Source organism: Equus caballus, chromosome 6 (genome assembly GCF_041296265.1).
Source record: "Equus caballus isolate H_3958 breed thoroughbred chromosome 6, TB-T2T, whole genome shotgun sequence".
In the NCBI taxonomy this organism is placed as follows: Eukaryota; Metazoa; Chordata; class Mammalia; order Perissodactyla; family Equidae; genus Equus; species Equus caballus.
In genome coordinates this window covers 18467130-18494757 of record NC_091689.1, presented here as the reverse complement: position 1 = coordinate 18494757, position 27628 = coordinate 18467130, and the positions used below count along the sequence as shown (strand labels likewise).

At 36.8% G+C, this 27628-nt stretch overlaps 1 protein-coding gene across 2 annotated transcripts in view; it reads right to left on the bottom strand.

Moving 5' to 3' along the window:
- PSMD1 (proteasome 26S subunit, non-ATPase 1) overlaps nt 1-27628 on the bottom strand; it is a 96918-nt gene that overhangs the window by 64214 nt on the left and 5076 nt on the right. For both annotated transcript variants that reach the window (XM_005610697.4, XM_001498019.7), the window contains exons 3-16: nt 27253-27326; nt 26887-27056; nt 23218-23423; nt 20565-20708; nt 18238-18464; nt 14127-14187; nt 13067-13195; nt 5394-5482; nt 4867-4945; nt 4187-4360; nt 3011-3122; nt 2268-2464; nt 1191-1286; nt 85-149 (exon numbers count right to left, since the gene is read on the bottom strand). In XM_005610697.4, coding sequence (XP_005610754.2) covers nt 85-149; nt 1191-1286; nt 2268-2464; nt 3011-3122; nt 4187-4360; nt 4867-4945; nt 5394-5482; nt 13067-13195; nt 14127-14187; nt 18238-18464; nt 20565-20708; nt 23218-23423; nt 26887-27056; nt 27253-27326 — 1823 coding nt within the window. The remainder of the gene's footprint in view (nt 1-84; nt 150-1190; nt 1287-2267; nt 2465-3010; nt 3123-4186; nt 4361-4866; nt 4946-5393; nt 5483-13066; nt 13196-14126; nt 14188-18237; nt 18465-20564; nt 20709-23217; nt 23424-26886; nt 27057-27252; nt 27327-27628) is intronic.

Here is a 27628-nt window from a genome sequence, read left to right as displayed (position 1 = left end):
CATTCCTCATATATTTTAGTTTCTGTTTAGTTACTGACTACAAAAAGAAATGGAAATAAATAATCGGAAGTTAGAAATCATTACCTGAATAGAATGAACCCAAGTGATTCTACTGCTGCCCTCCTAACATCATCATTAACGTCGCTTACCTAGGAAAAATGTAAAAGGACGCTTACATTACACCTACATTCTATTACTGGAGTAAACTGATATGAGAGGCCCACATCATTCAAATGCAAATTAGACCTCATTACTACATCATTCCTTTATCACAGTGTCTTTCCCCAATTTAGAAACACTCGTGTGAGAATTTCTTCATCTCAGGGTTTAAAAGCTTTCAAAGCTTGGTGAAGTTTAAGATTTGGGGCTACTTCTAAAGACAATTTCATAGTTGCATTATAGCTTTTGTGGGCTACACTGAAAATCTAATGATGCCTTCAATGTTATTTTCAAAAAAGTATGTCCTAAGTTCAAGGAAAATACAAACATTTAGAATATACCACATACTTCATTGATAAAGGATAAATTACTACAGTGTTTATACACTGTAGGATGTAAATATCTGTTGGAAGAATGAGTTAATAGTTCCAAACTCCTTCTGCATGGGAAGAAGACCTTGGTTTACTTTTCCCAGCACCATGATGGCAGAAACCTACTGACTTAAGATATATGTGGAATGTGTGCTGTGTTACCAGGCAACACTTATTGTTGGTAAACTATATCAGGATTAGGAGGACTAGGAGTGGAAAAAGCCTCTTGGAAAATATGGGCATTGGCTTTCCTGTGCAGTGTCTCTTGTAACAGAGCATGTCCCTTACGGGTACCTGGAAGCTAGCTTCACAGACTGTAAAAAGAAGTCGTTCCTATTGTTCATTAGATTTCCCTATCTTCAAGTGGTCTTATTCCTTACAAATGAGGGTGCCCCTTGGAGTAGGGTTTCAGAAGTTGCACCTGAATGACTTTAAAGACTTTCATTCATACTGATATACTCTTATCCTGTCCTATATCCTTTGGAAAAGCTAAGTGAACCTGGTGCTAGGTATGGCTATTGTGTCCAGTGAATGAGAATCTGAACCTGAGACTACTGGTAGTGGCCATGCAGTGTGGATGCTGCGGTCACCTAGACACTTAGCGTTCGCCTGCAAACTTTCCCTTCCACCCCTATCCCCAAGAAAGGTCAGAGTACTTACAGCAACATGCAGCAGACGTCGAATAGCTTTGTTGTTACCTGAGCCACAATAAGCCATGGCAACAGTATACATTCCAGACCGTCGAAGAATTGGGTCCTAAGAAAGAATACTTCAACGTCAATTAACAACTCACCATTTCAAACAGGAACTTCTACAGTCTAACAGGCATAGCTGCATTCACCAGGAGAGTTGGTTTTAAGTACAAAACAATGAACTCAAGAACTCTTTTTGAGGTTGGTAGTCTTCTACATGAATAGGGAAACAAGAGACTCCAATATAGGAGGAATTAACTGCTGATAATTCCCAATATTCTGTGAAATGTGCCTGTCCTGCCTCACACTTTCTAGGAAATATAAACTCAAGTTCAATACCAACATTTACTGCCCTGTGACACTCAACTTCCATTTAGCAAACAAAGAAGCTCACTTCTAATTCCACATTCTAACTTGCTTTTACCTTATCATTTAATTCTTGGACACTGAGTGCAGAGTGAAAGAGATATGGAGTCTGATAGTTGAGAAAAATAATTAATAGTTTTATCAATAAACTATAGCAGTGGTTTTTTTAATCAGACTACAGAGGACAGTATTACTTACAATGACTACCCACCATATGCAATACCACTGTAAAAACAAAAGTTTTGAGGGAAAAAACCTCACCCAAATAAATAAGTATAGAGATTGGCACTGTTTTTTGATGGGAAAAGAAAAGAAATAAACTTTATATCTTATTAAATGATTATAAAATCATTCCAAAAACATTATTTCTAAAAGAAATCAACTTGCAAATATCTAAAGAACTTTTCCAGATCTGCTTATCTGAAAATCACTGATCTGAAGCTTTTGTTAAATTTAAAATCCTCAAGTTACTCCTGTTCACCTCTTCTAATCAGCATTTTTCTTTCCCAAATTTTATTTGGCTTTACATGTCTTGCAAGAAGTTTTATCAACAAATGTAGCCAGGTGTTCTGAGGAGAACAGAGATACTTTCCAGTGAAAGTGAGTGTTTCTGCAAACGCCAGGGATAACTGGACGGTGAGGGAGAGCGGGGAGAAATGGATAAACAATGTGATCTCACCTTATCACGGCAGAGAGATTCAATGAGAGCATCAGCCTCTTCCATCCTCCCGTACATTACTAACGCAATGCCAACTGCAAGGCCACGCAGAATCTTCTCATGTTGAGTTTCCTGTGCATAGCCAACCATGTCTTCAATAGCCTGGGCATTTTTAGAGCCCAACATAACTAAACCTAGGGCCAGGCCAGCTGCTTCCCCTAGTGAGTAAAACATTACATAAGAGTTATGTATGTAAAGTCAATAAAACATATCCTATTCGAAGTGGCACCTATCAGTATTAACTATCAAAACAACCATTAGCTTCTGACAGCACTTTTTTCAAATCATTTGACAAAAAGGAGGATATTTTATGTGGAAGTATGTCCTTATATTTATAGCTATTTTCCTTTTAAACCTTAACAGAATGGACCGTCAAATCCTAGAGTGACTTCAAAGGAGACATTAACATTTTTTCTACATTACCATCAAGCAGGATAGACAGCCTCATGACACAAGCAGATCACTCTAATAAACTTCTATTTGCAAAAGTCACTTATACAGACACACAAGATGTACCATTTAAAAAAACCTATACATCACAAAACATATTTTTATAAGATAAGTTTGACAAAAGGGGAAAATTCCACACCCTCTTCAAGTAAAGAAACCATCAGATTTTTAAGAGGTTATAAAATATAAGTAGAAAACAAATATTACAGTAACAGTAATCAATCCTAAAGTTTGTTACCTTTAGAATCACTTACCTGTCACAGCATCATCTTGGTAAAGGTTTGTTTTTAGCAAATCATACACATCCTGGCGTGCCGTCCCCATGGCAGCCAAACCAAGCCCCAGACTGCCACCGTGTCGAACGATCTAGAGAAAAAGCATGAGCTTCACTGATCTGGTACACTGTACTTAAAATCCAAGCTTTATTCTAATTTCAAAATATACTTTGATATTAAATATGCAGAGTGGTTGGCCTAGCGAGAATGACCAAAGAATCTGATAATCAGGTCAGTGGTAACCTCAGCAATTTCAGTCAAAAGAATGGTGCTTGCTGATGCAAAATAATCGTGAGTTGACAAGTGAATAAAAGAAAAGAGAGAAAGAATACAGCTCTTTTTCAATAAGTTTACATGAGAAGGGGAGGAGAAAGATGACAACTAAGAGGCAGAAGGATGTGCCAAGGCAAGTTTTTTTTAGGATAGGTGAGACCTGAATATGCTTATGGGCTGAGGGGAAGGGGAGAAACAGGTATCTACTGCAACATGGTTGTGAATCAAGTGGGAGAAAATGGGGTCAAAAGCAAAAGTTGGTCTTTATTTGAAGAGGGACACTTTAGCGGTCCTCTGTCATTTTTGAATGCACAGTATCCTTTTACTGAGACAACACTCCAACCTTGCTTGGGGAATACTCCTCCTCCACTGGTTAGGGTCTTGGTAGGACTGTCATTTAAGCAGCTCTCACCTTCCCCTAGCCAAACTGCAGGCCTATGACCCAAGAGAGGCCAATCAGATGGTCCTTCTCTGGAATTTTAATCTTTCTTAAGTGGAATGACCCAGGGACCAAAAACATTTCAAGTTCCTTCATCTTGATAGTAGGGCCCTGAAGATAGCATAAGACCAAATGATCACAAAGGTCACTTACAGTTATTAACTTTACAGGACTCTAGGTTGTGGGAATACAATGTATGTTTTACAAATACCTGGTACTTTATTTTGCTTGTCACACACAAGGTTTAAAGGACTGAAAAGTACAATTTTACCTTATAGAGAAGGAAAGGAAATTATCTTAAAAAAAAAATCTCTATGAGAAAAGTACTGTTTTGAGAAATCCCAAATCCTACAAAATTTCTATTCACTAAAATAATCTGGCAGACATAATGTTTTCCTAGACTCTTAAGTAATGTAAATTTAGTTTTTCAGTCTAACACTTACATCATTGCTGGCATTCTTAAGCTGGTTAAGCAGATAGTCAATTATATCACCACCATGATTGGCATGAATAAGACCTAACGCATAGAGACCACCACCTTCCTGATAGGCTGATCCTGGAGAGGTGTCCTTAGGAAGATATGTTGCCATTAACTGTAATGCTTCCTTTTCATGACCCTGTAAATTCGAGCCACAAGAAAGGTGTCAGTAAGAGACAGTAAGAAGAAAAAGACATAACATTTCCTATGATTATTGCCTTTTCCCTAGAATGTTCACTTGCTAAAAGAGGAGGTGGAAGGGGGGCTCCATCCTATATAACTTCATCACTCAAGTGAGAGGAGAACCTTTAAGAGACTCAGTCATATCCTGTTCAGAAACAAATGTTTCAATTTTTCCCCTTGTTTTATAATATTCCCACAAATTCACCTTAGACTATGCAAATAACTTATTTCAATTCATCCTTTGAGAAATCGCCAGTCTTCACAGGAAAAGGATTTCCACCTTTTATTAAAAATAAACATATACATGTATTTAATATCTTACTTTATCTTTCCCTGTAGAAGACTGATCTTGATCTAATAAAAGGTACCTGTCAGTGAATTATAGTAAACTTTTATTTTTTCTTAACTCCAGGAAAACTGCTTCTGCTCTGATCCCTGTTCACAGTGATCAGTGTATATTACCTTATGAATCACACCCAAACTGGCTGTAGCTGTAAATTTTGCCCAGTTAGTGGCTCTGGCCAACCATTCCAAGTTATCTCTGTAAAAAAAGAAAATTTAGCAATAATATTGAAACAAACTTCATAAAGCTTTTTATAACACAAAAGTCAAATCATTTTACTTTATGGATCTCAAGCTACTGCTGTTTCTATTTTACCCTCTAAGTTGTTCTTAATACTATGAGAACCTTTTTTTCTTTAATGCAAGATATGTAATTCCACTGTGAACAAGAGAAAAATTATATTAAATTTCTGAGCTTAATATATTTCATTCAAAAGCCAGCTAATACAAGCCAACTACTAAAGGGAATTAATTTTACCTTAAAACAAGTTGGCATATGCAATAAAAAATATACAAAATAGCAAAAACAGAATTTAAAATTCAAGAGTGGCAGGCAGAGGAAGCTCTCCACATCTGTGAAACAATGTCAACAGTCTCTCTGCTAAAGATGATTTTAAACCAAAGTGGAAACTTCCAAGCACATTTACCTAAGAAACTGGTCACTGGTAGTCCCACAGTGCATAAAAGAGTTTGCTATAACGGTTGCTGTATGACATACAGAATTCCGTACTGCATCCTAGGAAAACAAATAGATTTTTATCATTGGCAAAGTATTAATACATATATAAGCTTGTTCATGAACATGCAATCAGAGGCCCTATTTTGTGGTGCAAACATAAATAAAGTGAACTGATATTAAAAATACAGATCTTGGACATTTCTTTATGAAAATCAAATAGCTAGTTTATAAAAACAAGCAAGTCAAATAGTTTTATTCATGGTTTTATCTTGAAGTCAGTAGTAGATTTTATGTAGGTTAATTTTAGCAGATTTTCTACTTTCTGGTTTCTGAATAGTTTAACTTGCCACTTCTCTTCAGCATCTTGCCCAAGGTCTCCAAGGCAGTGGGGTAACCTGAGGAGCAATGCTGCACCTCTTCTGGCACTGCACCTCTGGCAGTCACCAAAATAAATTTATTTGTAATGAGACCATATTATAAAGATTAGCTTCAAATAATTGTTGTAAATGCAAATTATATAATTCAGTGTCTTTTTGCCATTTGTAAGAATTGTATTAAAAGTCTGGAGGTGGTAAAGGTGATGTCAGCAACATGGCGGACTGAGCTCACGCAGGACTCTCTCCCCTCCAAACTACAACCATAGGAACAACTGAATTCCAACCAAAAAATCCTAATAACACAGAGATCGTCAGAGACCCACAGCAGCCAAACAATGAAGGGCAGAGAGGCTGGAGCCACCCTCGGAGAAGCTGGAACAGGGCAAGAGAGAACTTTGCTCCCTCCCCTAGAGACTGGGATCGCTGCCACAGGTGAGGGAAAGAGCAGGGGAGGGGCTGCGCATCCATGGGATGGTCCAGGACTCCCACCACCCGTGCAGCAGAAACCCTCTAAAGGGGGAAAACTTTCACATGGGGGGAACCCCATCAAGCCAGGGCCCCGGGAAACCAGAAAGTGAGAGCTGACTGGAATCCAGGTCTGCACGCGAGAGAAAATGGCCCTCCTCCCCCAAACCGGCGGTGCGTGCCGCCATCGCAGCTGAAGGCAGAAGGCTCAGAACACATGGCGCTTGACCCCCATCTAGTGGCGACAGGTTGTAACTGCAACCGAGTAATAGCATTATGTGCAAAAACCACTCCTCTACCATCCAGCAATTTATAAAAGCTCCAGACCAAAAGGAAAACAATAAAAACAAAGAATTATGTCCTGAGGACTTGGAAATAGGTAAACTAAGTGACAATGAATTCAGGGTAGCTATCATCAAAAAACTCAATGAGGTAAAGGGAAATACAGAGAAACAACTCGAGTTCTGGAGTTACTTCACAAAAGAGATTGAAACTATAAAGAAGAATCAATTAGAAATACTAGAGATGAAAAATAATGGATCAGATAAAACAGAATATGGATTCCCTGAATGCACGTGTAGACACCATAGAGGAGAAAATTAGCATAACTGACGATAGACAGGCTGAATGGCTCCAGACAGAGGAAGAAAGAGAACTAAGAATTAAAAAGAATGAAGAAAATCTCAGAGAAATAGCAGATTCAATGAGGAAATCCAATTTAAGAATTATCAGAATCCCTGAGGGCGTGGAAAAGGAAAATGGAGCAGAAAGTGTGCTTAATGAAATTACAGAAGAGAACTTCCCAAATCTAGGGATTGAGGGAGAAATGTGTGTGGAGGAAGCTTTCAGATCTCCTAGATTTGTCAATGTAAAAAGACCTACTGCCAGGCATACAGTTGTAAAAATGGCAAAAATGAATGACAAAGAAAGAATACTCAGGGCAGCAACGCAGAAGAAAATAACATACAAAGGAACCCCTAACAGACTTTCAGCGGATTTCTCTACAGAAACCTTACACACTAGGAGAGAATGGAATGACATATTCCAAACTTTAAAGGATAAAAATCTTCAGCCAAGAATACTCTATCCAGCAAAAATATCCTTCAGATATGAGGGAGAAATTAAATCTTTTCCAGACAAACAAAAGCTAAGGGACTTTGTAGCCAAAAGACCTCTACTACAAGAAATCCTCAAGAAGGCTCTCATACCTGAAAAAAGAAAAAAGGGGAGAAAGGGGTCACAAAACACAGAGAAGGGAGACAAATAGATAGAATCAGAATGGGATAGCAAATACTCAACTATAGCACTAGGATAAAGGGAAGGAAATCACCAAAGCAAAGACAATCTTAGCACTCTAACCACAAACTCACAACACGAGTTGGAATAAGAGATGAAAATAATAGTTTAGGAGGGGAAGAGGAAAGGGACTGAATAAGGCTAGGCTAAGGAAGTTAAGAGATCATCAGAAAATGGACTATGTTATACACGAGATTCTGAATATAAACTTCAGGGCAGCCACCAAACTGAAAAACAGAACAGAGACACAAAACATAAATAAGGAAAAATCTAAGAAACCTAGCATAAGAAATTGCAGAAGTCAATGGGTAGGCTAAAACACACAGGACAAGAAACAAAGGTAAGGCAGGAAAACCAAATAATGAGTGACAGAATGGCAGCATTAAGCCCTCATGCATCAATAATCACCATCAATGTAAACGGACTGGACTCTCCAATAAAAAGACAGAGTGGCAAAATGGATTAAAGAACAAGATCCAACAATTTGTTGCCTCCAGGAAACATACCTCAGCCCCAAGGACAAACACAGGCTCAGAGTGAAGGGGTGGAAGACAATACTCCAAGCTAATAGCAAACAAAAGAAAGCAGGTGTCACAATACTTATATCAGACAAAACAGATTTCAAAATAAGGCAGGTAAAGAGAGACATAGAGGGCCAATATATAATGACCAAAGGGACACTTCATCAAGAAGAAATAACGCTTATAAATATCTATGCACCCAACACAGGAGCACCAAAGTTCATAAAGCAACTATTAACAAACCTAAAAGAAGATATCAAAAATAACACAATAATAGTAGGGGACCTCAACACCCCACTCACATCAAGGGACAGATCATCCAGACAGAAATCAACAAGGAAACAGTGCAGCCAAATGAAAAGCTGATAGACTTAATAGACATATATAGAACACTCCATCCAAAAACAGCAGAATACACATTCTTCTCAAGTGTGCAAGGAACATTCTCAAGGATAGACCATATGTTGGGGAACAAGGCAAGCCTCTACAAATTTTAAAAAATTGAAATAATAACAAGCATCTTCTCCAAACATAATGTTATAAAGCTAGAAATTAATTACAAGAAAAAAGCTGAGAAAGGCACAAGGATGTGGAGACTAAAGAATATGCTATTGAACAAGCAACGGATCATTGAAGAAATTAAAGAAGAAATAAAAAAATACCTGGAGACAAATGAAAAGGATAACATGTCATATCAATTCATATGGGACACAGCAGAATCTGTACTAAGAGGAAAATTCATTGCAATACAGACACATCTTAACAAACAAGAAAAATCCCAAATAAGCAATCTTAAACTACACCTAACTGAATTAGAGAAAGAAGAACAAACAAAGCCCAAAGTCAGCAGAAGGAGAGAAATAATAAAAATCAGAGCAGAAATAAATGCTATTGAAACAAAAAAGGCAGTAGAAAGGATCAGTGAAACAAAGAGCTGGTTCTTTGAGAAGATAAATAAAATTGACAAACCCTTAGGCAGACTTACAAAGAAAAAAAGGGAGAAAGCTCAAATAAACAAAATCAGAAATGAAAGAGGAGAAATAACAACAGACTCTGTAGAAATACAATGGATTATAGAATACTACAAAAAACTATATGCCAACAAAATGGATAACCTAAAGGAAATGGATAAATTCGTGGACTCCTGCAATCTCCCAAAGCTTAGTCAAGAAGAAGCAGACAATTTGAACAGACCAACCACAAGGAGAGAAATTGAAACAGCAATCAAAAGCATACCAAAGAATAAAACCCCAGGACCAGATGGCTTTCCTAGGGAATTCTACCAAACTTTCAGAGAGGATTTAATACCTATCCTTTTCAAGCTATTCCAAAAAATTAGGGAGGATGGAACACTTCCTAACACATTCTATGAGGCCAACATCACGCTGATACCAAAGCCTGACAAGGACACCACGAAAAAAGAGATCGACAGGCCAATATCGCCGATGAACATAGATGCAAAAATTCTCAACAAAATTTTGGCAACCTGAATTCAGCAATTCATCAAAAGGATCATACATCATGATCAAGTGGGATTCATACCAAGGACACAGGGATGGTTCAACATCCACAAATCAATCAACGTGATACACCACATCAACAAACTGAGGAATAAAAAACACATGATCATCTTAATAGATGCAGAGAAAGCATTTGACAAGATACAACAGCCATTTATGATAAAAACTCTGAACAAAATGGGGATAGAAGGGAACTACCTCAACATAATAAAGGGCATATATGACAAACCCATAGCCAACAGCACACTCTATGGGCAAAAACTGAGCACCATCCCCCTGAAAACAGGAACGAGACAAGGATGCCCTCTATCACCACTCTTATTTAACATAGTACTGGAGGTTTTGGTCAGAGCAATCAGGCAAGAGAAAGGAATAAAAGGAATCCAACAGGGAGGGAAGAAGTGAAACTCTGGCTGTTTGCAGATGGCATGATCTTATATATAGAGAACCCCAAAGAATCCACTGAAAAACTTTTAGAAGTAATCAACAACTACAGCAAAGTTGCAGGGTATAAAATCAATTTACACAAATCAGTAGCATTTCTATACTCTAATAACGAACTAACAGAAAAAGAACTCAAGAACACAATACCATTCACAATGGCAACAAAAAGAATAAAATACCTCAGGGTGAATTTAACTAAGGAAGTGAAAGACCTATACAACGAAAATTACAAGGCTTTTCTGAAAGAAATGGATGACGACATAAAGAGATGGAAAGACATTCCATGTACATGGATTGGAAGAATAAACATAGTTAAAATGTCCATTCTACCTAAAGCAATCTACAGATTCAACGCCATCCCAATCAGAATCCCAATGAAAGTCTTTACAGAATTAGAACAAAGAATCCTAAAATTCATATGGGGAAACAAAAGACCCCGAATTGCTAAAGCAATCCTGAGAAAAAAGAACAAAGCTGGAGGTACCACAATCCTGACTTCAAAACATACTACAAAGCTACAGTAATCAAAACAGCATGGTACTGGTACAAAAACAGGTGCACAGATCAATGGAACAGAATTGAAAGCCCAGAAATAAAACCACACATCTATGGACAGCTAATCTTCAACAAAAGAGCTGAGAGCATACAATGCAGAAAAGAAAGTCTTTTCAACAAATGGTGCTGGGAAAACTGGAAAGCCACATGTAAAAGAATGAAAATTGACCATTCTTTCTCACCATTCAGCAAAATAAACTCAAAATGGATCAAGGACCTAAAGGTGAGACCTGAAACCATAAGGCTTCTAGAAGAAAATGTAGGCAGTACACTCTTTGACATCAGTATTAAAAAGATCTTTTCAGACACCACGTCTTCCCAGACAAGGGAAACAATAGAAAGAATAAACAAATGGGACTTCATCAGACTAAAGAGCTTCTTCAAGGCAAATGAAAACAGTATTGAAACAAAAAAACCAACCCACTAACTGGGAAAAAATATTTGCAAGTCATACATCCGACAAAGGCTTAATATCCATAATACATGAAGAACTCACACAACTCGACAACAAAAAATCAAACCCAATCAAAAAACGGGCAGGAGACATGAACAGACATTTCTCCAAAGAAGATATACGGATGGCCAACAGGCACATGAAAAGATGTTCATCACTGATGATCATCAGGGAAATGCAAAACAAAACTACACTAAGTATCACCTTACACCTGTTACAATGGCAAAAATAACCAAAACAAAAACTGACAAATGTTGGAGAGGTTGTGGAGAAAAAGGAACCCTCATACGCTGCTGGTGGGAATGCAAACTAGTGCAGTCACTATGGAAAACAGTATGGAGATTTCTCAAAAAATTAAAAATGGAAATACCTTATGACCCAGCCATCCCACTACTAGGTATCTATCCAAACAGCTTGAAATCAGCAATTCCAAAAGTCCCATGCACCCCTATGTTCATTGCAGCATTATTTACAACAGCCAAGATGTGGAAGCAACCTAAGTGCCCATCAACTGATGATTGGATAAAGAAGATATGGTGTGTGTATATATATATATATATATATACATATATACAATGGAATACTACTCAGCCATAAAAAAGGATAAAATCATCCTATTCACAACAACATGGATGGACCTTGAGCATATTATGTTAAGTGAAATAAGCCAGATAGAGAAAGACGAACTCTGTACAACTCCACTCAGGTGGAAGTTAAACATAGAGACAAAGAAAACTGATTGGTGGTTACCAGGGGAAAGGGGGGCTGGGGGGAGGGCACAAAGGGTGAAGTGGTGCACCTACAACATGACTAACAATAATGTACAACTGAAATTTCACAAGGTTGCAAACTATCATAATCTTAATAAAAAGTTAAAAGAAAAATTAAAAATAGAACTACCATATGACCCAGCTATCCCACTACCGGTTATCTATCCAAAGAGCTTGAAGTCAGCAATTCCAAAAGTCCCATGCACCCCAATGTTCAATGCAGCAATATTTACAATAGCCAAGACGTGGAAGTAACCTAAGTGCCCATCAACAGATGATTGGATAAAGAAGATGTGGCATATATATACAATGGAATACTACTCAGCTGTAAAAAAGAACAAAATCATCCCATTTGCAACAACATGGATGGACCTTGAGGGAATTATGTTAAGTGAAATAAGCCAGATAAAGAAGGACAATCTCTGTATGACTCCGCTCATATGAGGAATTTTAAAATGTAGACAAAGAGAGCAGATTAGTGGCTACCAGGGGAAAGGTGGGGTGGGGGGTGGGCACAAACGGTGAAGTGGTGCACCTACAACACGACTGACACACAATAATGTACAACTGAAATTTCACAAGATCGTATCCCATCATTAACTCAATAAAAATAAAAAAAATAAAAGTCTGGAAAACCATTATTACACATGCTTCAATCGAACAGCTGTTTAGTAATGGAATAGTATACAGCTATACAAAAAGAATAAATGACTTTGGGAAAGGGTACTGGGTAAATAAGACAGGAAGGGAGGAAAAATTTTTCATGCTATATATCTTCTCATATTAAAACATTTTTTGAACCATACGTGTTCAAAAATTAAAATTAATATTAGTAATTGTTAGGATCAGTATCTCAACAAAGGTTACAATAATAAGGTAAGAACCTCTGCTCTCAGTTTGCAGTTTAGTGGGAAAAACAGACACATAAACAAACTACATTAGTGTTCTGACTGCTATTTGTTCAAATGCTACATGTATACATTGTCAGCGAAAGAAAACGAAAAAAAAATCCACTAAACTTCCCAATGAGAGACTACCACAAAAACAGGAGCTCAATCAATATTCTCTTTTTCAACAAGTTGAAGAGTTTCTCCCATTGCTATTTTTATAAAACTTACTCATTTCCTTGATAAAGGAGAAAATGCAACAAAGTATTCAATAAGAAATAAATATAAGTACTTACATTCAACAAAGAAATAAATATAAGAAAAAAGCCTCCATTACAGACAAATTTCCTACCTTTGTGTTTTTTAGAATCATGAGATCTGTGTTATTGTTTCGTATTAAAAACTGTAGATGTAACTCAATAGCCATTTCACCACTTAAAATTTTAATCATTTTCAAAGTCTGGTCCTTGGGCTCTGGACTCTGCCAAAATAAATAAACAAGAATGAAAATTCATATATCACTGAAATCCACTAAGCCAACTTAATTTTAACAGCCCTAAACCAGTGAAATTCATAGTCCATACTGTACACGACAAAACTTGTATTTTAATAGTAGGATCTAGAAAACTCATGTATCATTTATTTGAGAGAAAGAATAATTTATTTCTTTCTCTATTAGAGGCCAATGAGATATGATACCAGCTTGATGGAAGAATGAACTTCATTCCACACTAGCTTCCAACGTAAAATATTTCAATATTAAAAAAAATTGTAAAAGAATAACCAATTATGGACGATCTGCAAGGCGAACTATTTTATACAGAGCCCAATTATACTTTAGGTGAGGAACTCCCTAATCCAACTGAGAAAATCAAAAGCATCATTAATCAACACATACACATGACCTCATGAACTACCAAGCCATCAACACAACTTTCCATCCAGGTGAAGAACAGTTGGAGCTTATATACCCGAGCATCAGAAAACAAGAGTCCTGACGGAGGAAATATTTACATCCAACAGACCACTGCTCTGATACTCACCCGACTCTTCTATACACCATGAATATTTAAAGCAAAGACAACTAATCTGGCCCCCCTTTAAGATAAGCTGCCATTTATTTGTTAGAGGCCATACTTTTTTCTCACCCTGTGACAGGTAATTCAGAGTTATTATGGACAGAGTTCATTCTTTGGTAAGGATCTACAGATTTCATTTGTTCTAAGGTAAGTACTTTCTGGGATGAGTCTTTAAAATTTTACTTTTTACAGAAAATCCATTTTTATAAAACGACTTTGATATCAAACTTAATAATAAACCTCCATAAAAGGAGGTAACACTTTAAAATAACTTACAATACACTATGGGAATTTATGTTAAATTGCAACCTCAACTCCAAAAACCACACTCACCACTTCTGGTGTCTTTCCTACGACTACACCACCTGTCTTTTCTTCTGTTTCCATGGAGTCACTAATAATGAAGAGAACCAATAGTTATTAATCTGAAAAATCTATTCTGAATAGTTTGTGTGGGTGATTTATCAAACTGCAGAGCATAACCATGTTCACATTAAATATTTTGCAAGGAAAAAATTGTTTCATTACTTCATAAGCACTACTGTTAAGAAACAAGAAAGATTCTAGTGAGATGGAGGCAGCCCAGTTATTGAATTTCCCCCAAATAAATTCATAAAAACATACAAAACAACCAACTAGGTTGACAAAATGCATGGACAACAGACACAACAAAACCAGGTGACAAGGTATCCCCAAATCTTCAAAACACAGCCAGGTGGAGATCCATCACCAGCAGGGACCAGACCAGTTTGAAGTGAAACAGCTGGGGCCCCAACAACTCTTAAAACTGACCAGCCAACATTCACTCCTAGTTACAACACTACCCTGAGGAGAAGATGCTGAACACAGAATCCAAACTAAGGCAGCAGAAACAAAGGAAAAAGATGGCCCAAATAAAAGTCGGACAGGAAACAGGGCCAGGAGATCTCAGAACATAATACGCCATTTTGCTTAATACTCCACAAACACACCAGAAGAGGAAGTTCTAGAGAGCAGTGAAATTAGAAAGACTATCCTAAATAAGCCTCTCTCATAAAAACTTAGGAAAATTAATTTCAGTAAAGATAAACCACAGAAAAGGGATCAAAGTAAAATCCCATACAATAGTATAAGAAAAAATTTTATTTCAAAAGAAGTAACAGACTTTGAGAAAATTATACAATATTACATAGCAGAATTAGAAAAACTCAGAAATGAAATAATAGAACTAGCGAAAAATCAGAAATGAAAGAGGAAAGATAATCATTTCAGAAATGAAGATTACTCAAAAGGAACATGAGAGCAAAGAAACACAACACAACTCAAGAAAAGGAGAAGGAAGGTAAGAAGAAAGAAAATTTTTTAAATCCAAAAGAAATAAACTAAACACTGTCCCCCTAAGATCAGGAACACAATAAGGATGTTCACTCTCATCACATCTATCCAATAAGGTACTGAAAATTCTAGCCAATGTAGAAAACAAGGGGGAAAAGGTATGAAAGTTATAAAGAAAGAAGTAGAATTGTCTCCAGTCACAGATGACCTGACTCCTATGTAGAAAATTTCATGGAGCGATCTATAAAAAAATTTACTAGGCCTAACAAGTGATTTAAGTAAGGTTGTAGAATTCAACACTAACATACGAAAATCAATTCTATTTCTATACATTAGTAACAAACAATTGGAAATTGAAATTTAAACATATCACCTACAATAGCATCAAAAACCATAATATACTTAGAAATACATTTTAGGAGGGGCCAGCCCTGTGGCATAGTGGTTAAGTTTGGCATGCTCCTCTTTGGCAGTCCAGGTTCACAGATTCAGATCCTGGGTGCAGACATCCATGACTTGTTAGCCATGCTGTGGCAGTGACCCACATATAAAGTGGAGGAAGACCGGCACAGATGTTAACTCAGGGCTGATCTTCCTCAAGCAAGAAAAGAGGAAGACTGGCAACAGATATTAGCTCAGGGCTAGTCTTCCTCAGCAAAAATAAACAAATAAAAGAAATACATAAGGAAAGACGGGTAGAATCACTGCACTGAACTCTACAAAACACTGCTGAGAACAATTAAAGAAAACCTAACAAATGAAGAACAGTATCATGTTTATGTATTACAGGACCCAATATCATCAGAGTTTCAATCTGCTGCAAATTGAAGAGATTCAACACAATCCCAATCAGAATCCCCAGACTCACAGAAATGCAAAAAGACTTAGAATAGCCAAAACAATCCTGGGAGAGAAAAAGAGTCATAATTGTAGATCTTCCATTACCTGATTTCAAGACTTACCATAGGCTTTAGTAATAAAGATACTGTAGTACTGGTATAAGGAAAGGCAAACAGATCAATGGAAAAGAACAGAGAAATCTATCTACACATATACTACAGCAAACTGATTTTTGTCAAAGATTCCAAGGCAATTCAACAGGAAAAGTACAGCCTCTTAAACAGTGACGGAACAACTAGACATCCATATATTTAAACAAACCCTTTACTCCTACCTCACACCATATACAAAGAGTTAAGCTGAGATCTACCATAGACCTAAACGTAAAACCTTAAACTATATAGTTTCTAGAAGGAAGCATAGGAGAAGATCTTCGCAACCATGAGGTTGGCAAAGAATTTCTTAGATGAGATCCCAAAATGGAAAACTGGATTATAAAAAATAAAACTTTCTGCTTAGCAAAAGATACCACTAATAAAATGAAAAGATAAGCCAAAGACTGGGAGAAAATATCCATAACAATATATCTGACAAATGACTTGTATTAAAATCACAATGAAACACCACTTTATACCACTAGAATGAGTAATATTAAAAAGACTGATAACATCTAATGTTGGCAAACACACAGAACAAGTGGAATGCTCATATATTGTTGTTGGGAGGGTAAAATGGGCAACCACGTTGGAAAAGTTTGGCAGGTTCTTATCAAGTTAAACATATATTCTGTGATCCAGTTATTCCAATCCTATGTATTTACCCAAGAGAAATGAAAACATCTGTCCCCAAAAAGACTTGTATAATAACATTCATAGCAGCCTTCTTAATAGCTGATAATCAGAAATAACCCAAATGTCCGTCAGTATAAGGATGAACAAACAAACTGTGGTATATTCATACAATGAAATGGCTACTTGGCAATAATCAGAAATCACTTTCTGGGGCCGGCCCAGTGGTGCAGCGGTTAAGTGCGCACGTTCTGCTTCGGCGGCCTGGGGTTTGCCGGTTCAGATCCCGGGTGCGGACATGGCATCGCTTGTCAAGCCATGCTGTGGTAGGCATCCCACATATAAAGTAAAGGAAGATGGGGACAGATGTTAGCTCAGGGCCAGCCTTCCTCAGCAAAAAGAGGAGGACCGGCAGCAGATGTTAGCTCAGGGCTAATCTTCCTCGAAAAAGAAAAAGAAATCACTTTCTGATTCACCCCAAAAACAGAGATCTGTATCACAGACACTGTTAAGTGAAAAAAGCAGAAACAAAAGAACACATGCCAAATGATCCCATTTTTTATGAAGTTCAAGAACTGGCAAAACTTATCTGGGGTGACAGAAATCAATACAGTGGTTCCCTTGGGGGCAGGGGGTTGAACTCGAAGGGTATAAGTTTCTGGGATGATAAGAGGTGATGGTTACATGGTTGTTTATATTGCCAGAACTCACTGAACTGCATAACTAAGATACATGCATTTTACTGTAATTAAATTATTGTTCGATTAAAAGAAAAAAATTAAAGAGAGGAAAAGGATTCAAAAGAAAGTGACAAAAAGAAGCCAGACAAAGAAAATCCAACTTATAAGAGACGAGGTGGCAGGTGTGGAGAGGACAGATCATGCATAGCCTTGTAGATCATCTTCAAGACTCAGGAGCTTACAGGAAATGTGTCTGTAAAGTACTAGAGGTTAAGAGGGTATTGGCCATCTTATTTAGGTTTCAGAAGGATAACTCTCACTGCTATGTGGACAACTTTAAAAAGAAAATAACCAGGCATAACAAAGACACACTGTAAGTTAAACATTTTTAAAAAGTGGCCTAAATGTGTAAGAAAATATAGGAAAATAAAATCTAACACTGTATCAGCCTAAGATACATGTATATTTAGTTCTAATAAAAGCAAAAAAAGCTGAGAATGTTTCTCACTTTTCAAAATCTAGCCCACCTACCCAATCTGAGATTTTTAATTTACTTAAGTAGCTAGCACACATGCTGTCTGGCAGGCCCTTCCCATCAGACAATCACTTCCATTTCTTTCCAGAAGGATCCATTTCTTTGGTTTTCTTTAACGTGCCCAGCACAGTGCAAAACAGAGCAACAGCCTTAATAAAACTTTACAATCTATGAAAGCTAATGTTGAAATTTATTCTTAGAACATGTTGACCATGAACATTCTACCTATTCCCAAAATGAAATAAAGATTGTCCAATTAGTTGTGATGCAGAAAAAGATACTTATACCTGTCTTTCTCTGATCCCGGAACAGTACCCGTATTGGTGGATCCAGGCACAGAAGCAATAGGGGTGCCAACAGTTCGAAGATTTTGGATTACAGATGACAAAAACTGCTGGCTAGCACTTTCATACAGATCAAAACAAATCTGATAAGCCATCAGGAGGTTGTCTTCTTTTACCAGCTTTTCTAAGATATCACTCACGGCCTGGGGATCATCTAAGAAAATTAAGCACTGAAATGCAGATAAAGAACAATTACATAATTGAAAACTTTGTTTACAAGATATTTAGAGAGTGACAGTCAACAATACAGGAAACCTTAAAATACAGGCACAGGCAAACTGCGGCAGATGAACTACTTAGTCTAGCACTCCATTTCTGTTTCTGGCACTAGACAAAGTTATCCTGAAAACGGCATCTGCCTTCCCTAACAAAATTCATACAAATTATATTCACAGCTCCTAATATTGTGCCCTGCAATCAGCAGTATTCAGTAACTGGCTGGTGAATGAATCTCGGCTTCTTCAAATCTTATCTATAATTTACATTTAAGTGCTCTTTAACTTGTATTTTCTGCTTTACTATAAATTGTAGGAGTCATTCCTTCAACACACGTTATTTTGTGCTGGGCCAAGACAAGAGGCATTAAAATGACCATTTTGAAGCATTTGTCTTACTACTCTTATGATCTGCCATATGCTTTAACAAAACTATCCGACAAAGTTAGGATTTTTCTTTTAAGAATTCAACTTAAATTTTCCTGTTCTCTTAAGTAGCAAATAACTCAATTTTGAAATGAAGACATAATCAAAGTTACTACAAATGAAGAATCGGAAATAATGGAAACAGAATAAATAAACAATAATAGGGGAATGCTTCAGTAGGGCAAAGTACATCAACTGAATGACTACTACACAATCAAGAAAGAGTCAAGAGTTTGGGAAGAGCTAGAGCACGGACAAATGTTAAGGTGAAGGACATCAATAATTGATCCCGTTCGCTTCCAGGGAAGGGAACTTGGGAGCCAGAGGAAAGGAGTGGGAAGAAGACTTTTCACAGTATACCCTTTGGTCCTTTTCGAATTTTGAATCATGTGAATGTATTATTACCTACTCAAAAAAAAATATTTTAAAAATGTAAAATAAATTTTTAAAAAATTCTAAAGGGACGAGGAATAAAACAGCCAAAGAAATAAAACTGCTTCTAAGGAACAGAAATGAAATACAGGGGAAGAGGGCAGAGGACTACTCTTTTTCATATAAGTTTTTAAAAACAACTATTAAACCTATATAGATAAAACTGAAAGGAAATATATTAAAATGTTAAGTTGACTTTGGGTGATACAAATGTGGATATTTTTCTTCTAGTTTCTTCTGTTTCAAATTTGCTTTAAAGAGCATTTTTTAAAAAGCATTTTAAAAAGAGGATGTAATAACCTAAATTTTTTAAATACACAGACAATGAAAACATAATGAGAACAGACTACAGTGAAAAAAATAGCAAAATGTGTGATAAAATGCTATGCCCTAAGCCAAATACAAAAACTTATACAGTATGATAAGTGTTAAAAAGCAAACCTATAGGAACATAGTACACCAGGGAAAAGGAAAGATACATTTTTATTTTATATATTTTCTGTACTGTCTGAATTTTTAAAAAATGTGCAAATTCATACATGAAAAGAGATAAAGAAAATATACCCAAATGTTTTGGTTGTCTTTGGGTAATGAAAGCAAAGGCAATTTTCACACTTGAAATTCTTTTTTTTTTTAAAGATTTTATTTTTTTCCTTTTTCTCCCCAAAGCCCGCCGGTACATAGTTGTATATTCTTCATTGTGGGCCTTCTAGTTGTGGCACGTGGGACGCTGCCTCAGCGTGGCTTGATGAGCAGTGCCATGTCCGCGCCCAGGATTCGAACTAACAAAACACTAGGCCGCCTGCAGCAGAGCGCGCGAACTTGACCACTCGGCCACGGGGCCAGCCTCTGAAATTCTTTGAGAATGACATAACATAGGTACTGTTTTTATCTTTTCTTCTACCTTTTATTTTTTTTAACTTTCTTTGTTTCTGAAATTTCCTTAAACACAGATTATTTTAAAAATCAAAAAAGAATACATAGAAAGAATGCATTATAACAAAATAACTTTTTAGTTTTGTGAGATTCAGTTTATCAGTAAAAAGGAATATAAACTACACATCTTATCTTGACAGGGCTACTGTGAAGATCAATTGAGATACATGTATGAAACCATTATAGCAATGTAATGTAATATAATGCAACGTAGTGAGGCACAGCCCAGCACTGCAGTGTAAAGTAATGTAACGTAATTACCTGGCAAACATTGATGAAATCGGGTTTCTCCAAGTTCATGTAGATTTTAACTAGGACTCTTAGTACTTTATTCCGAAACTGTTTATTCTGCATTAAAGACATGCAGAGCTTGAGGCTATAAGCTAGCATTCCTGGGACATCATTCTGAAAGAGTTAATTTAAAAATACATCATTATCAGGTTACTGAAGTATTATGGTTATTTGGAAATTGAATGTCAAATTATTTTAACCTATGTTCTTTAATGATTCTAGGCAGCCAAAGACTTAAACACTTTAAACAATAAAAGCTTAAAACTTTTTAACCATTTTAGATGAACATCTTAAAAGAAAATTACATATTTCCCTGTCTTCAAGAAAAAATGGATTGAAAAAATTTAATACATAGTGTTCATCAAGGATCATCACTATATGAGAACATAGTATACTATAATAAAGTGAGCTATTAATCATTATCAAAAGATATATACAACTGTTCATAGACTGAGTAGCTACGTTTTTCAATTGTGTCTGCTAAAGTCTTTCTGCCTCCAATCTTGCTACAAGACTCCCTCATGACTTACTACCTACACTCTCTGGCCAGGAACACAATGTGATAGAACTGTTCTGCAGCTCTGAGTGACTCAAGTTTGGAGTGCTGTCACATCTGCCTGGTGCTCTCCTTGAGGAAATTTTGACTCCAGATTATATATGTTTACCTTGTGGTACTCCAAAGCATATCCAATATTTGAAATACAAACCTATAAAAATCCTTCAACATAAATAAGCATATTAAAGAGCTACAGGAATAATTTCAAAAAGGGAGTTGGGACCATCCATCAGTGCATAATGAAATGAACTTAAGGGAACTAGGTCTTTTTCCCTCTCCAAAGCGCCACTACATAGTTGTATATCCTAGTCGTAGGCCACTCTAGTTCCTCCATGTGGGATGCTGCCACAGCATGGCTTGATGAGTGGTGTGTGGGTCCACACCCAGGATCTGAACTGGCGAACCCTGGGCCGCGGAAGTGCAGCATGCGAACTTAACCACTCAGTCACAGGGCTGGCCCGTGGAACTAGTTTTTGTTTCTTTTTTTTCTTTTTGAGGAACATTAGCCCTGAGCTAACATCTGCTGCCAATCCTCCTCTTTTTGCTGAGGAAGTCTGGCCCTGAGCTAACATCCGTGCCCATCTTCCTCTACTTTATATGTGGGATGCCTGCCACAGCATGGCTTGACAAGTGGTGAGTAGGTCCACACCCGGGATCTGAACTGGCAAACCCTAGGCCGCAGAAACAGAACGTGCAAACTTAACCACTGCACCACCAGGCCGGCCCCTGGAACTAATATTTTTTTAAAAATAACATATAATTAAAAAACATGAGAGTTACAAATAGTAAAAGTAGGTATTGTTTCATAAAACTTAACTTATAACTATATGCATAATGTGCACTGGGATGCAAAGTAAGATGCATTTCTTACTCTATTCTTTTTTTTAAACATTTATCATCTCTTCACTTTATATATTTATTGCTTGACTGCCTGTTCCTCCAATGGATTATTCCATTTGGGTAGGAATTTTGTTGGTGCTGTTTGCCACTATACCTCCAATGCCTAGAACAGGGTCTGGCACATAGTAGGCACTCAAAAAATGTTTTTTGAGTGAATGAAAACAAGTATTTTAATTCTTTTCACATAAAGACAAGGAAAGGCTACAACTGCACAAAAACAAACCTGTAAAACAAGGGCCATTCTATCACATTGAGCAGTCCATTCACTCACTCATTTAACAAATCTTACCACTGCTACTAAACACTACGTTAGGTTTTGGGGATACAGTGGCAAACAAGGCACAAAGCACCTGTCCTTAGGGAGGTTATAATCTAATGGGAAAGACAGATGTTAACTATCTAATAATATGATTAACTAATTACTATAATGGTAAACACTACAAAACATAGGGGCTCTAAGAGATTAACGAAAGAATTGGATTGAGTCTTTGCAGGAGTGGTTGAGGAGGGTCTGGGTGGCGGGGATTGACAAAAGGATCTGTAACCAAGTGACAACTGAGCTGAACTCTGAATTTTGGACAGGAATAAAGCAGGTAAAGAAAAGAAAGGAAAGAACATCTTGAGCAGAGGCAGTAACTCTGGCAAGGGGGACAGGGCAGGTACATCTAAGAGCTGAGACGAGGTCAAAATGGCTGGAGTGCAGAGTGAGCCAGCTCACGGAGGACAGGCGGTGAGGGAGGCAAAGTGGGCGTGCAGATCAATGTCCATTTAACTCAGTCCTGCACCTTTCTGACCACCTTGGTAGGTGACTTAAAATTGTCATAATTACTGCAATACACCCCCAACCAGGAATCCAGTTTGTAGTTTTAGCCATGATAAATGCATTAAAATAGCAGCTTATCAATACAGTATTCTTAAAAAGGGCAGGGCAATTAATATAACTTCCCCATGCAAGACCTTAATGTGGTAAGATAAAAGCAGATATTCGATGAACACAAACACAGCCAAGCTTCATATATAAATATAAAAGTAAAACATCTGGCAAAGAGCACCTTATTATTTCTAAACTAGATTTTCTTTTCACTACCCATGAGATTCTCAGTTTTGATAACTTGCTTTGCTGATTCCCGTTCAATAACAATCTCTAAAATCACATCATCTACCTACCGACTCCAGTATAGTCTTCTCAAAGACATCCAGCCTTCGTGTCTCCAGAGCAATGCCGATAGCTTGCTTATACTTGTGATCATCTAGACATCGCTGGAACATTTTATTCACAATGCCTTCCAATCTCTGGTCAATTGGTTTTTTTTCTCCTTCGGGCAAATCTGCATTTTCCACACATTGTTTGGTGTAGTGATCAATGCATTTCGCTATGGAGAAAATAAAATAACTGATCACCTTGTAAGTTGAGCTAAACTACTAAAAAGGACAATGCCTACATTTATAATCATAAAAACTTATGGGATGACTATAAAGAAATAAGCAAATTTTAAAATGCTGGAAGTTATACATTCAAATTAATATTGTTTCCTTCATAATGGTTACACTGAAGGACTACACACAAATTCTAATAGACTGATATTATTCAAAAGATTTCTATCTTGTTACTTTTTTTTTTTTAAGGTATTCTTTTTGGTGAGGAAGACTGGCCCTGAGCCGACATCTGTTGTCAATCTTCCTCTCTTTCTTTTCCCTCCCCAAAGCCCCAGCTCATAGTTGTATATCCTAGTTGTAAGTCACTCTAGTTCTTCTACATGGGACACCGCCACAGCACAGCTTGATGAGTGGTGTGTAGGTCTGCACCCAGCATCTGAATTGGCAAACACCAGGCCACCAAAGTGGACTGCACGAACTTTACCACTCAACCATGGAGCCAGCACTCTCGTTACTTTATTTTGACCAAAATTATATTACTTAACTTGACTAAGTCGGCTACAAACAGCTGCTAACCGTTTCACTTTCAAGAAACAAACACTTGCCATTATTGAGGATATTTAAAAAGACCTATTACAGCAATTATCACATAGCAATAAATTATTAGACTTCTTTACATTAACGAAACTATTAGCTCCTTGAGACTAGGGATGGTGTCTAAATCATCTTTGTAGAATAACAGTGAAATGACCTAAAATGTGCCACAGGTTCTAAAGGCAATTCCAATTATTTCCAAAAACCTTTCCAGCAATTGTAGCACATTAATTGAAATATTCATTGTCTCAATGTGAGGTGGGTGGAACCTATTCACACAGCCTCCCGGGGAGTTGAAAATTCATGCACAATTTGGGTTTCACATTTCACAATCATTTGGGTTAATGGGGAGGATGGGGCGACACACTGAAGGGTGCCAATAGTGCACCTGATGAGAAACACTTAAGTTTGTTTATAACTTCTACTACTTTGCAATCACACTTTCAATTTTTTAGGAACAACCAAAAAAGGGAATTTCCCTAATCCTTCTTCCACCTTCATAAGGATGATAAATAGCTACTCAAGTTGAAAGATAAATACCATACTTATCCTCTCTATAACTCATTGGCTTGTCACTCTCCCTTCTAAAGAGAAGAAAGGGTACAAGGACAAGATTAATTAGTTGCATACGATAGCTCTAGGAAACAGAAATGATTTGAACTAGCACATAGAATTGCTGACCCACTAGATGGCCCACGTTAAATGGGTCTATACTTTTAGGGAAGCAGAGGACTTCTACTAACTATAAGGTGAAATATACCACATTAAGGTCCATCCAAGTAAAACTATGCAGGTTCAGGTACAGTTAATAAGAATAAGGTGGCAGTCACAAAGTAGGGCTTAAACAAGTCTGGCTGCAGAAAATCTTCACCAGGCCCTAATATGAGCTTTTGAACCAAATGCAGTTAAGTGAGGAAACATCACCCCATCCCATTAAAGAGGAATCTCGGAATTCTAACATTTAGGGAGTTTTCCTTAGATTATAACTAAGAGAAAAAAATGTACCTCCCAGGTTTCAAATTCATGCTCTCACTTACCAGGTTTATGTCATAACTATATCCCAGAATCTAGCCTCATCCCCAGCTGGAGTCTTATTATAACTGGGAGAAGATTTACTGGTCTTGAATTTTCTAGATGTACTGTTCATGATATTCATTAAGATCCTAGGAAGCCTTCCCTAAATTCTATTTTGTGTATCCTCTTACAAATCTCACTGACATTTAAAAAAATCCCTACAAAACAGAAGGGTAAACCCCACCCCACTTCCACACAAAGAAAAGCATACAGAACTCATCTGTTGATCAACAACCACCTTCTACAAGCTACGATGATAAACACTGTTTAAAGACAGGGAAGGCATCTACCACCCCAAAGCTCTTCATAGACCATAGTCCTGTTTAAAAGCATGATTTGTAAAATAGTAGCACTGCAAGCACTTGGAGATCACTGTTGGAAAATATTATCAGCATTCATCAAAAAAATCCTTCAGGCAGACTTACAAGAGTAAATATTGTACGGTTCCATTTATACGAATTTCCAAAATAAATAAAATCAGTTTATGGTGGTGGGGAAAAAAAAATCCTCCAGATAAGAGAAAAGAGGTAAGAGCATTTAATCCCCTATTTCTAACTTAATGTAGGGAAGGTGATCTGGTTTCAAATGATACAATCTATTCTTTAAAACCACCTGTTCTTTCCATAGGATTCACAGATGAAAACTCCAATTCAATGCACCCCCAACAGCAGTAAAGTTACTTGCAACATTTTCACACCATCATAGCAAAAACTTGAAAAACATGAACACAGAATCCTACTTAGAACTTCAGGGACATTTGCAAGTACCCCTTTGGACCACCTAGTACAGCATTTCCCAATTTTTGAAAGAGAATACAAACTTTTTCCTTTTAAGGGTTCAGGTAAATAATGATCTCTTCTTAATTAGCAACTCAAAAAAAATATCTACACTATACACTCTTGACAAGAGGACACACCCTTGGGTTCTCTGTACTATGATCTAAAGCTTGATACTCATAAAGACATGTCTGAAGGGTACGCAGTCCCTTCTTTCATCTACTAGATTAGGAGTTTGAAACATTTTTAAAGCTACAAAATCTTACATAGCTGGTTCAACTCACAAGATAATCAAAAGCCTTGCCTGTGTGCTACCCTTTCACTCCAAAAATAAAGTAAAACAAATGAGAAAACAATGGTTACTGGTAGAAACAGTATGGATTTTGACGTAAGTAAGCCTGAGTTTTAAACTGTGACCCTCCTATTTAATAGCCACATGTCTTTATCATTTTGAAACCCAAGTTTTCTCATTTGTAAAACAGGACTAGCCTCACAGGGCAGCTGTGGAATAAAACATGGTATAAAGAATGACTGGCACAGTGCCTAGCATAACAGAGATACTCAATAATGGTTTCCTACGTTAGCAACAACTCTATAAATTGCTATCATTTAATTTCTGTTACTCATAATCATCTGATTTAACTTGTTCATATTGCAGTATGCTCTAGACTAGAGATAATCATAATCACTGAGATAACTATCTTTGTGTTGATTAAGTTAGCTGTTTCTGAATAATTTCTTAGATTCATCCTTATAACGTTTTGTGAAATGAGTGTCTTCATTAATTATTACTGTTGTTGATGTTACTGTTCACTATGACAAAATATAATAAAGCACAGAATTGGAAGTCAGATCTAAAAACTCAGCCTGTATAAAGTTATTGTAGAAAGATTATGAACTTCCAATTAAAATGAAATTTGGTAACATCAAAAAGTAATTCAAAAAACAAATGCTACGTGGACTAGAGAAGAAAGAAGTCGACAAGATAAAGCCTTACCAGGTGGAAGATAATTACCTATAATAGTCTCCACATATTCAGAGTTATCATTGACATTGAAGAGGTCACCTGCTCCAAGTGCATAATTCAGAGACTCTTCAAAAGCCCCCAGGTGATAAAATACTTTAGATGCCACTAAGGCCGCAAACTGCCGACTCCGGAAACCTTCATCTTCATACAAAACTTCTCTGAAAGAAATTAAGAAGTACAGGCCTAGTTCAAACTGTGGTTTTCCTTAAAAATCCTAAATCTGAATATTCAAGTCACAATTTAGTAGCAGCAAACTTCCAAACTGATTTATAAGCCATAAGACCCACATCCACGGATTAATAACGAAAGTTGGTCTACCTTATTCCAGTTTATATAAATAAAGTGACTTCTTACATTTTATCTACAGACTCAGAAATTTCTGCCCAGAAGTCATTGACAACTGCATTCAATTTGTGTAGTGCAAATTCCTGTAAAAGATAAAACCAAAGTTCAATTTTGAGACAGACTTACCATTACAGTTCCTTTAACAAGTTTCCAACAAATCAAAGGTCAAATTCTCAGTCATGTTTATTAGAACTGTAAATCTATGAGAAATATAAAAATTTACCAACTGACTCATATTTTATCTTGGGTGTACACATTTCCCTCTGTTTTCAATCATAAAACATCAGATTAACCATATGATGTCATTCCTTATCATGAACAACATTTTTCTTCTTTGAATATACAAGATTGACTGCAGGTTGCTAGTCTGGATATAAATGAATTC